Source organism: Anolis sagrei, chromosome 4 (genome assembly GCF_037176765.1).
Source record: "Anolis sagrei isolate rAnoSag1 chromosome 4, rAnoSag1.mat, whole genome shotgun sequence".
NCBI lineage: Eukaryota > Metazoa > Chordata > Lepidosauria > Squamata > Dactyloidae > Anolis > Anolis sagrei.
Window position 1 is genome coordinate 89,137,710 of NC_090024.1, and position 11,549 is coordinate 89,149,258.

At 38.7% G+C, this 11,549-nt stretch overlaps 1 protein-coding gene across 1 annotated transcript; it reads right to left on the minus strand.

The window, feature by feature from the left end:
* Positions 1 to 4,730: 4,730 nt before the first annotated feature.
* LOC132774537 (serpin B4-like) lies at positions 4,731 to 11,199 on the minus strand. The gene is made up of 7 exons (XM_060774727.2): positions 11,021 to 11,199; positions 9,842 to 9,892; positions 9,230 to 9,373; positions 8,246 to 8,363; positions 7,955 to 8,097; positions 7,271 to 7,423; positions 4,731 to 5,280 (listed from the first exon to the last, which is right to left on the minus strand). Exons 1-7 carry the CDS (start codon positions 11,186 to 11,188, stop codon positions 4,870 to 4,872), a joined length of 1,188 nt encoding a protein of 395 aa, XP_060630710.2. The 5' UTR covers positions 11,189 to 11,199; the 3' UTR covers positions 4,731 to 4,869.
* Positions 11,200 to 11,549: the final 350 nt, after the last annotated feature.

Below are 11,549 nucleotides of genomic sequence, written 5' to 3' on the forward strand. Positions count from 1 at the left end.
CGTGCCCAATGTCCATAATTCACACTTGATAAGATCAAAAACAGATTTCTAAGAATCTGCACCTGGGAAACATTTTTGTATTTTAAAATAGCCCGTGACAATAACAAAAAAGAATGGCTCATCAGATGGAGGGGAAATCTTTGGGGCAGTGGGGAAAACTGTCGGGGAGTGCCCTGCTTTGTCTTCTTATCATCCCCCAGCATTCCTGTCTGCTCCTAGCTTTGTCCTATATTGTCCCTGGCTTAGTCAATGAGAACACAGGTACTCACCTGTTTTCTCAGGGCAGCTTCTCAACATGCTGCTGAGACACAGCCAGGATGGAACCGGGATGGAGCCCTGCTGGGAGTAGCCCTGCATCATGTGATGGGCTCTGGCAGGCGTCATCCTGGCTGTGTCTCGGCGGCATCCTGGGATGATTTCAGATTGAATTGTACAATATTTTATCCAGCAATGTCATTGGTTTTAAATACTGCATCTTGAGATTGTTCATGTGTCTTGTCCCTTATCCCTGATGCCACCCGAGGATTGCAGGAGCAGCAGCAGCAGTAGGAGGAGGAGCAAAGGACAAGAGAGCATGGAAAGATCCAGAAATTCAAAACATATGGTTAGTCCAGTAGTAGGATATATGTCTCTGAGCAATGAGAACTGCAAATATAAACTCACATTTATAAGGCATTCCATGCAAAAACATGTGCTTTGGCATACAGTGACAAAACCAGAAATATCTGTTACTGGAGTCAAAAGTCATTTTAGCTGGATTGTTGTAGGTTTTTCGGGCTGTATGGCCATGTTATAGAAGCATTTTCTCCTGATGTTTCACCTGTATCAATGGTTGTGAGGATGCCTGCCATAGATGCAGGCGAAACGTCAGGAGAGAATGCTGGTAGAACATGACCATACAGCCCAAGAAACCTATAACAACCCAGTGATTCTGGCCATGAAAGCCTTCAACAAGTCATTTTAGCTGTTGGAGAATCAATTAAGTGTATGGCAGGGAGAGGGAGAGAGACAGAAACAAAGGACATTCAGATTTATATAATATCTAATTAGGGGAGAGGAATTGGCCACCTGCAAGAATGTTGCTCAGAGGACGGCCAGATGTTTTGATGTTTTGCCAGCCTTGTTGGTCTTCAGTCCTGCCGGTACAATGGTTTACCTCAGGGGTTCTCAAACTAAGGCCCAAGGGCCAGATGCGGCCCTCCAGGGTCATTTACTTGGCCCCTGGTCTAAACTTTAGACTTAGGGTCACCCTAAATCTGAAACAACTTTAAGTCACACAACAACAACACCAACAACAACAACAATCTGAATAACTTGACTATCTGATCAGCCAAAAGCAGGCCCACCATTCCCATTGAAATACTGGTGAGTTTATGTTGGTTAAAATTGTTCATCATTTTAAATACTGTATTGTTCTTTCACGTTTTTTGCAATACAAATAATATAACTGCAGTGTGCATAGGAATTTGTCCATGTTTTTCGCAAAATGTAGTCCAGCTCCCCCAACAGTCTGAGGGGAGTTTGAGGACCCCTGGTTTAACTCATTGCGCCACCAGGGCCAATTCTCTCACACCAGAAATAACTTGCAGTTTCTCAAGATGTTCCTCACACGAAAAAAAGGGAGAGGAAGAATGTTAGCCCTATTGTATGTAGTGGGTAGTGTTGCTTGTAGCATATAAAGTATGTACATATAGGTTTTCTCCTAATAATGTGCTCTCTCTCTCTCTCTCTCTATATATATATATATATATATATACACACACACACACACAATTGCGTTAACAAAAATATTATTTGAAGGAATACAAATCACATCAAATTTCCCAATGCAATCTCTGACAACATGTTCTCTAGATTTAAGATTCCAACCAGATAGATTCTATGACATAATTTTGAACAGAAAGTTAATTAATCAGGGGTGGGGGTGGGGATTTCAATTTTAATAAGAGTATTAGTGATTTAAAAGACTTGAGCAAATCTCCATGTTTCTTAGATTGTCAATCTATTGTGTGAATCTGCTCCAGTCTTGCACCTTCATCATGGAATCCTCTTGAGCATACACTTATTAATTGAGTGTACATTTATTAATAAGGGATTGGAATTATCTGTTTTACTTAATTCTAAGAGTCTGTTATGCATCTGTTTTCTGTTCACTGGGGAATTAATGTTTAACCTCATGCTCCTATTGCAACTTTCTTCAGCCAATTTTGTAATATTAATATTGATTTGCCCAGACCTGAATACATGTATTATTCTGCTTTTGTTTATCCTGTCTGCACAGTTCTATCAGAGTTTGTTCATCTTTTGAAGTTTCAGAATTTTCCAGATCAATGAGATTATCCATCTCATTATCAATTTAATTATTAATAAAAGATGGCCTTGCAAGATTTTTGACCAACAGCATTGTTTTCAAAGAACCAAGAGAATAACAACTCCATGTTTAGAAACTTGCTTCTTGATGAATACATTTTTTGTTACATGCTGATCTGTAAAAGTAATTTTTTTATTGTCTTTTGTAGTGGTTGGTGTAGGTTTTAGATCTGGGACATCCATTAGCAAGGTATCTTTGGCAATTATGAGAAAGGGGGACTCAGAGGTGCGTTCTTGGGATGGGCCATGTCAGGAGCTTGCACATCCACTGCATTCCCGAGCAGCAGGAGGTATTTGCATGGGTCATCCACTCTGCTTTTCCTTATTGTCATCTCTAGGTTCCACTGTGGGCCGAAGTATTGAGCTTCAGTCAACAGATTGATTGATTGATGCCTAGATCCGAACCCATGCAGGGCAAAGTCACTTCCTTAGCTGTAACCAATGAAAGTTGTGACCTGTTTATTTTTCACCCTTATATGGTGCATGACTTATTTTACCTCTGTATATGCAATGTAGCATATTGCATATACAGAATCATGGAAGCAAAAATTCTGCCACCACCCTACACATGCACTGTCACGAAGCTGTCCAACTCTGCTCTAAGAAGCAAAAGAGAAGAGTTGGACTATGTCTTCTTCATTGCCTTCCACAACCTTATACTTTGCCTAGCTATTATAGCCACACTTTCTGTACCAACTATTTGGTCTGCTTTGCCACTACTTTCTGTTGAAAAACAGATAATTAGACTTCTGAGGTAGTGCTGAAATGAGACATTATTCTTCCTATGGTAGGAAGCAGGGTCAAAAGGGGGGAAACTCACAAGTACATCATGTTCTTGACTGACTTAGCCATAGAAGCTGATTGTTGCACCAAAAACTGTCCACAATTATGACATGCAGACATTCCACACACAAAATATTGGAGACAGGAAGAAAATTGTGAATGTGGAAAAGATAGTCATGATAATAGAATTCCAGCAGCATTCCTGAGACGGTTAATGTAGGGGACCACATAAACATACGCAAGATAATGTTCCTTGTAGGAGAAAATAACTTTGAAAATTTGTGCATACACAAGCAGAGTGGATCTATCTGATTCAACAGCTGCTACCTAGAATAACTTCACACTTTACTGCCAACTGTTTGTTTTTATGGCAGAGGAGCAATAATGGAAGGAATATTAGCAGAGATCCCAGAGCAGGGCCCTGTTCACAATACACAATTAGTGCATAATGGTTGCACTTTAATTACCAAGATTTGTGATAGGTTTGCTTTAGGCTTGCCAGAAGTTAGAAATGGCTTAAAGACACAGAAAAACAAAGAGAGAGAAAAACAGTACTAGCCTTCCATGTATTATTCAATTGCTTACTGGATTTGCATGTTCCAGGCTCAGTTAAGAGCCACCAATTTGTAAGAATGGGTAGTCCCCAGGGAAGGTGATAAACATGCCAAAATGAGATGTCAAAATATCTTCTTGGCACTACAAGGTGGGCAGGAATGCACAGGTTTCAGAAGAGAGTGGTAGGGTTCACACTGTTCCACCATAAAAAGAGGCCAAGTCCATGGCTCAATCCAGTATATGGCCTCTAAGCAGGCCTGTAGCGAGGGGGGGGGGGTTAGGGGTTCAACCCCCCCTCCCCCGAAATTTTTAAGGTTAAAAAAAATAAACCTGGTTTACTCATGAATTTTAACTGGTTGACCAAATCCCTGTGCTAAGTCTATAAGACGCAAAAAATTAAGAGTCCTCCAGAACTGCAAGCACTATCTCAAGCAAATATTGACAATTTAGCCAACACTGTCATTACTTGCAGCAATAGCGAATGTAGCGAAGTGTTGAATGCTCTCATTAAGGAGGCCAGACTTGGTGGAGGTGGTTGACAGGTGCGGAGCTGCAGGCTATTGAAGGCTGCTCTGCCCCTGCTGTGCTCTTTGCTTCAGCGTGAGCTAGGAGGCAGGTTTCAACTCCCCCCCCCCCATTTTCAAAACTCCCCCCCCCCAAAAAAATGTCAACCCTCCCTGAATTTTTTTTTCTGGCTACGGCCCTGCCTCTAAGATCTCCTACATCCCAAAGGCTTTGCTAAGCCCACATGAGTTGAAATTCCCAGCACATTGTGCAACAGCCCAATCTGCAACCATCGTGAGATTCAATCCTTGTAGCATGGCTGAACAAGTAGTTTGGCTGAGTGCAGATGCCAGCTGGCTTAATCTAATAGAGATATTTCAGTCAGATGTACCGAGAGGGGGGCTCTACTATACAAATTATTTCCCTTTTGAGGAGAGAAAAGCAGAGGACAGTCAGCCAATTAAGATCAGGTTAAGATGCATTTGCCTATACATGTATCAGAGTGATCAAGATTAGGATTTTGTGATTCTTTAAGTTTTACTTTATTAATCAAAATGTATGTTAAATTTGGAGTATTTATTTCTTCCAGAACTGTTGACATGCTCAGCCCACCACCAAGATACAGTTGCTTGTTGTGATTTATGTATCTGATGAGCATCATGGTGAGGAACATCTGCCAATGAACATGATGCTCTCAGTTTCACTGTCTTCTATTAAGAAAATGAAGGGATGGTCAGCTTTAAACTCTGGAAGAATTACTGCATGCTTTGGAACCACTTCTACACCAGTACCAGCAGCTGCTTCTGTACCCTCTTCATTGACATCAACATAAGCTTTATGAATGACCTTGGACACAACCAGATCACGGTTCTGGTTTTTTGACATTCCTGATAAGTCAGCCTTTCCTTGTAGAAACACATCAGTCATTCCCATGGCTTCTAAAATTGGTTTGAGTTCATATTTTTCTTCCAGCTTGAACTTTGGTATGAGAACTCTTATTTTTTGTGTCTTTATGTTGGCTGAACTCATCCATTCTTTCATCTTCGCATACGTGAGTTCTCTTTCAAGCTGTGAAAACAATAGCAACAATTCAATGAAAATAAAGAGTAAAACTATAATGGCAAGATGAGCACTATTAAAAAAAAACATATTTCCCTAAAATAAAAATAAAAATGTAGCTTAAGGGGAAACACTACAAAAACCCACTTATCCGAAGAAGCATCACTTCCTTAGAAATTATTCTATGGAAAAGTATGAATGATTGAAGTAAAGAAAATATTGAATACACTCACCTAATTATACCAAATCATTATTGCCCCCCCCCCCCCAGGAGATTAATCATTTTTACCAAATTCATTTGCTATTTTTTAAGCATGATCAAAATGAGAAGCACTGTGCTGCACTGAGTGTTGTACTCATCACATTCAACTTTAAGGTAAAAGAGTTTGTGCTCTTATCACATTCAACTTTCTTGGGCAGAGAGGTTCAGATGCTTTCACTTAACCACAACTTGTCATGACATCGGGACTAACAGGTTGAGCTACAGTGAACTATGATTAGCTTCAAACAAGCTAACTTTAAAACAAGGATGAAGAACCCATGAGCTTAAACTGACTTCTTAACTGGTTAACCTGGAGCATCTGGCCTGCAGGGTTGTTCAGTGAGGCTCATGTCTTGAGCTCTTCCTCATAGATACAGTAAAGAGGGGCTTGAAGAACAACTTGTTATTTAAAGGAACATTTCTCAAGGTTATTGTTCATCTTCATTCTTCTTTCAGATATAGGGAGGGAGGAGCAAGGCCAAATTAAGACTCAAGTGACAGCTCAAGTGGCAGTTCCACGAAGAACTGATTGAATCCACTTTGATCTTCTCTTTGACACCACTTTGATCATCTCTTTGAAGTTGCAGCCATGTAGGCAGGTAATGGTTCACCCTGTACCTGCCCACATTCTCTTTTGATACAGCACCAAAATGCCAGCCACACCTTTAGTTCACTTAACCAGGCGAGTAAACTAAGGGTGTTGCTATTATGTGGGGAATAGCAAAATTCAATTTTTGTCTTCCTCAAAAGGGAGGCATGACTATTATGTGATGGCAACTATTATGTGATGAAATACAGCAATCAGAAGTGAAACAGAAAATTCTCTTGCATTTTTGTGACCATGATGATTGAGGATTCTGATGATGGGACAGATGAGTTAAAGGTTCACTTCAGTTCATTCCTGTGTCAATAAACTATAGTGTGATCTGACATAAAAATTCAGACATGGAAATTGAGGCAGTATCAAAGTTCAGTAAGCATTTTAAATAAACAATAAATATATATGTAACATTAATTGATGCTGGCACTCAAGATTGATTACATTACCCTGTAGCACGCTCATATTTAAAACAAAAATATTAAATATTTTTGAATAAAGATAACAATTTAAACATCACACAATATTTTTAAAGGAAGGGTGGGGGGATCAGGTGCTCATTCAAAGAATCATAGAATCATAGAATTGGAAGAGACCTCATGGGCCATCCAGTCCAACCCCCTGCCAAGAAGCAGGAAAATTGCATTCAAAGCACCCCTGACAGCCTTCTCTTCTTCAGCTAACATGTCCAGCTCTTTAAGCAGCTCCTCACAGGGCTTGTTCTCCAGACCCTTAATCATTTTATTTGGCCTCCTCTGGACACATTTCAGCTTGTGAACATCTCCCTTCAATTGTGGTGCTCAGAATTGGACACAGTATTCCAAGTGTGGTCTAACCAATGCAGAATAGAGAGGTAGCATGACTTCCCTGGATCTAGGCACTATATTCCTATTGATGCAGGCCAAATTCCCTTTGGCTTTTTTGCTGCTGCATGACATTGTTGGCTCATGATTAACTTGTTGTCCACAAGGACTCCAAGATCTTTTTCACACGTACTGCTCTCGAGCCATACTGCATCAATTAACCTTACTATTCCCATTCTTTTGAATATCAGCAATATGAACACCCACCATAAAACGTTACAGAATTATTTTAAAACATTTACTTTATTAACATTTGTAGAAATCAAAGAAAAATACCTGGTCTAAAGATTCTTTGCAAGCTGGTAGAAGAATGAACATATTTAGTGTACCCTGATAAGGAAGTTCAAGGATTTTCAAAAGTGGATCATTTATTTCAGCCATATTAAATTCATCCTCTTGGAACATCATTTGCACTTTTTTCTTTTGATTCTGTAATATATAAAGCAGTATTTAACCATTTAACCAATCCATAGAAATGTAGCTATATACACTACATGAAGTGTTGACTGTACTTAGTGAGCTGACATTATTTTCAGTGTCAACAAGATTTCATATCAGAAAGTTACCTGTTGTCTGGCTAATGGGAAACCCAGAACTGATTGTTGCTGATCTTGAAACATTTGAGGGCCCAAATTTAGTCTTTAGTCCCAACTTTAGCAAACCCACTAAATCAATGGGAACTTGATAATTCAACTTTCCATAAGTCTTAATTATTGAATGAGTTTCTTCCATTGGGAACTAATAACAGGATTTGGGCTCATCATTATAACTCCTACAATCACTTCAGTCAGCATAGCCAATGGCCACACTGGGCAAGCTGTTCTGGGAGCTATAAATAAAAAAAATAATATAATGTTTCATGTGCTAAATCTTGATTCTATATGTATAAGAGATCGTTCATTATTGTGGAACAGATAATTTATACATTCTTATCTGTGCAAGCTTTTAGAAATATCATACCTTGCTAGTCCAAAAAAATTCTTCATATGTTTTCTTTTTATCAAACAACACCTTCCACTTTCCTTTGAAGTATATTGCATTCACTAAGATCAAGGCAGCATCTGAGGAAATAGTCCCACTAGGAAAGAGATCCTTGATTTTACCTTTTTGAAAATATATTTAAGGAGAAGAGATTATCATCAGACAGCTGAAAACTTTCAATCATTCATTTTTAAAAATATATCAGTTTTGAGAGGCACATCCAAAATGATCAAATTCAAGCTAAGTGAGAATGAATACATGCTCTCTTACCCTCTGTTTGGCTTTCAACCCAAGAATTAATCTTCTTTCGAACTTCTTCTGTTGCATTCCTGAAGTCAACACTTTCCAATTCAGCATGGTATAGCTCCTTTGTGCAATGTAAGTATTGCTGTCCAGGATTAAAAATAATAAGGTAACAATTATTTTTCAGTCACGAGATGCAGAGCCAATCTTAAGAAATGTGGCCACAAAGTCGAATCCACAACACACGAGTGTGGAGAAGAGCAAACCACTGACCACCTGCTGCAATGCAACCTGAGCCCTGCTACATGCACAATGGAGGACCTCCTTGCGGCAACACCAGAGGCACTCCAAGTGGCCCAATACTGGTCAAAGGACATTTGATCAACTACCAAGTTTGCAAACTTTGTGTTTTTGTTTTTTGTTTTTTTAATTTGTTTGTTTTGTTCTGTTGGAAATGTAATACAATGGTCTGGTTGCCCCTGACACGATAAATAAACAGTCACAATAAACTGGAATATCTATTTATGTGCTCCTTTATTTTCACCTTTCATTGTCTTAACAGTTGAGTTTAAACTAAACCAGAAGTTTTCCAACTTTTCCAAGCTCTCCTTTAACCTCACTCCTGCATAGTACAATTTATGCCTGAGCAAATTCTGCCAAAGAAAATCATTAAAGTCTCCATAAATGATAAATTATTTGAAGGCACATAACAAAACTGCTAATAAGAGTGATTAGATAATAAAGGTTCCAATCCAACTAAAGTAACTATTTCTTGAATGAATCTATATTTTGTCATGGCTAGAATGAACAAACTGAAATCAATGAAATAGTTAGTCATGACTAACATAAGTTCTATTAATTTTAGTGAGTTTGCAATGTGTTATTAAAATAAGCAGAACCAACTGTGACAAAGTTGGCATGATCATTGACTATAAACCCTTCTGGTCCATGCCGTTCACCATTCAAAACAGGATTGATATGTGAAGAAGTATGGAGAGTTTGATTTCTTACCTGCAAGAACTCATAATTGTTTGATCCATACAGCCTGTTGGCAATACTCAGAGCATAATCTTTGTTAGGTTCATTGATGGCAGACAAAAGTGCCTTGAACTGTTCGTGGGGTCCTCCAGGTTTGTCACATTGTGCCCCACTAACCTTCAAAGAGAAAAAACTGTTTAACAGGAGATCTGCTTTCTTGTGAAGGTAGTTTGTCATATTCTCCAAATTAAATCAAGAGTTTGGAAGTATTGCATAGACTTTGGACTACAGCTTTAATAATAATCCAGCCAGCAGGCATCACCACCATTCTGTCTGCATGAGGTCTGGCAATTGCCCTCCCATTGTCTATGCACAATTTAAATACACTTGCATTTGCACACACATCAAATATAATGAGTAATGTAGTGCTCCAAGAAAATGCTCTTAGAGAAGTAGTAAATCGTTTTAATTTTAACACCTAAAAATTATTATACTGGATTTTGTTTAAAAACAGCATAAAAAGGGAGTATTTTCTGTTTTGGGTTATCTCTACCCTTTCAAAAGAATAATCTGTCTAGGTCTGCATTTTCTCTTCCTAAACTGAAGATGTTGAAAGTGTTAGGTTATGGCTTATATCACTCTTACAGGAATGTCTTTAGAGCATCCAGACCCAGTGATTTCAATGAAGTGAAGGACCTGCAACAGAAAATGTAGAATGTTAAACCCTTCATTCTCCTTTATATCATTTTTTATGTGGGGAAAAACATGAACACATTACATTATCATGTAGAGGATGCTACAGTAATTAGGTTCAAATAAATTTTATGTATTCCAGAAATACATAATATTGTACTAAAAACCCTGCCATACCCAACCAGCATGCCCTTCAGAAATTGGCGACTCCTGCTCTGTGTGAATTTAGAGTACATCATGGAAGCCAACTCCCTTCTAGCTATAATAAGCAACTATGATTGACAAAGGTTTTTTGGGGGGAAATCTATGGACATTTGCTGCACCCCTTCATCCCATGTATAGAAGCCCACCAGGTTACTGCTTGACTCTTAGTTCAACATCAACTATGGGAAGAGCTTCTTCTGATATACTAGCAGGTGATCTTAAGGGTTCAGAACTGGCCCTCTGGCACACATAGTGCTGTTCTTTGAACACTCTCCTGCCATCTTCAGTACCTCGCCCATTACTTCATGGAGGTCTATGATAAATTTCCTCCATGAAATCTAGAATAAATTTCCAAGGAACTCCAAAGCTTGTCAGAACACAAGATGGAAAATGACTATAATGTGTTGCATTGCTGTGCTTGGAGATTAGAGATTGAGCTCCTGTTAGACCCCAACCGCACATGTATCACCATCCTCTTATACATCCCAGACCCATGACATTCACAACCCATGGAAAAGGGGTTGAATTTTTCTGAGCTTGAATTTCTCCAAGAATGGATCTACACTGCCTTATATCCTAGGATCTGACCAGATTATCTGCTTTTAACTGGATTATATGAGTCTACACTGCCAGATAATCTGGGATAAGAAGATAATATGTGATCAGATCCTGGGATATAAGTCAGTGTAGATCCAGCCTGAGTTTTTTTGAATCCCAACTGCAATTGTTTCCATCCTTTTTTTAATTTGGGTTGTGAAAAGTTTGATTTTTTTCACATACTAAATTTCCATACATTCTAAGGGATTTATTTCAAATTTGTTGTGCTTCAGCTATAAATGGGGGGAGGGGGGTGGATTTCTGAGTGATTTCCCCACAGGTGGGATTATGTGTGGACTGTATCATGATTTCCCTTGACTGGATGATTACCTTTTCCATCTGTTCAGCAGTGTTCCCTCTGGCACCCATAAGGGTCATGCTCAGAGCTGCTGAGATGCTCAGTGGGGAGCAGAAGATGTTTCCTTCATGATTGTCTTTCATCAATATTTTTAAAAGATCCACAGCAAATTTATTATTTGAATCAATAAGAGTTCCCATGGTGTAGCCAAATATACCTGTGATAATAACAAAAACATAATAACATATCTTTAAGAGAAGTAAACCACCTTGAAAATAAAGAGGTGGCAACAGAGATTTTGTTGTGTAGTTGTTATGAGTTGATACAGAAGTAAATCACATTGAAAAATAGGTCTCCTGGTAAAGAATTCTACGTTATTTGAATCCTAGCATCTACAGATGTTTCCACTCTCCTGCACATACACAATGATAATTTTCTGCACACCAGACAAAAGATGAATACAACACTGTGTTTGGATCAAAATACTGCATCCAATAACACAATAATGGTTTAAGATAAAATGCCATTCCAAAGATAAATATGTAATTGTGGAAATATCAA

Bases quoted from the DNA above. Each gene is read 5' to 3' on its own strand.
- LOC132774537 (XM_060774727.2), bottom strand. From the start codon at position 11,188: ATGGGAACTCTTATTGATTCAAATAATAAATTTGCTGTGGATCTTTTA. The intron at 9,893-11,020 runs GTAATCATCCAG...TTTCTGTTGCAG, and splicing joins CTGCTGAACAGATGGAAAAG to GTCCTTCACTTCATTGAAAT. The intron at 8,098-8,245 runs GTAAGAGAGCAT...ATTTTCAAAAAG, and splicing joins GGTTGAAAGCCAAACAGAGG to GTAAAATCAAGGATCTCTTT.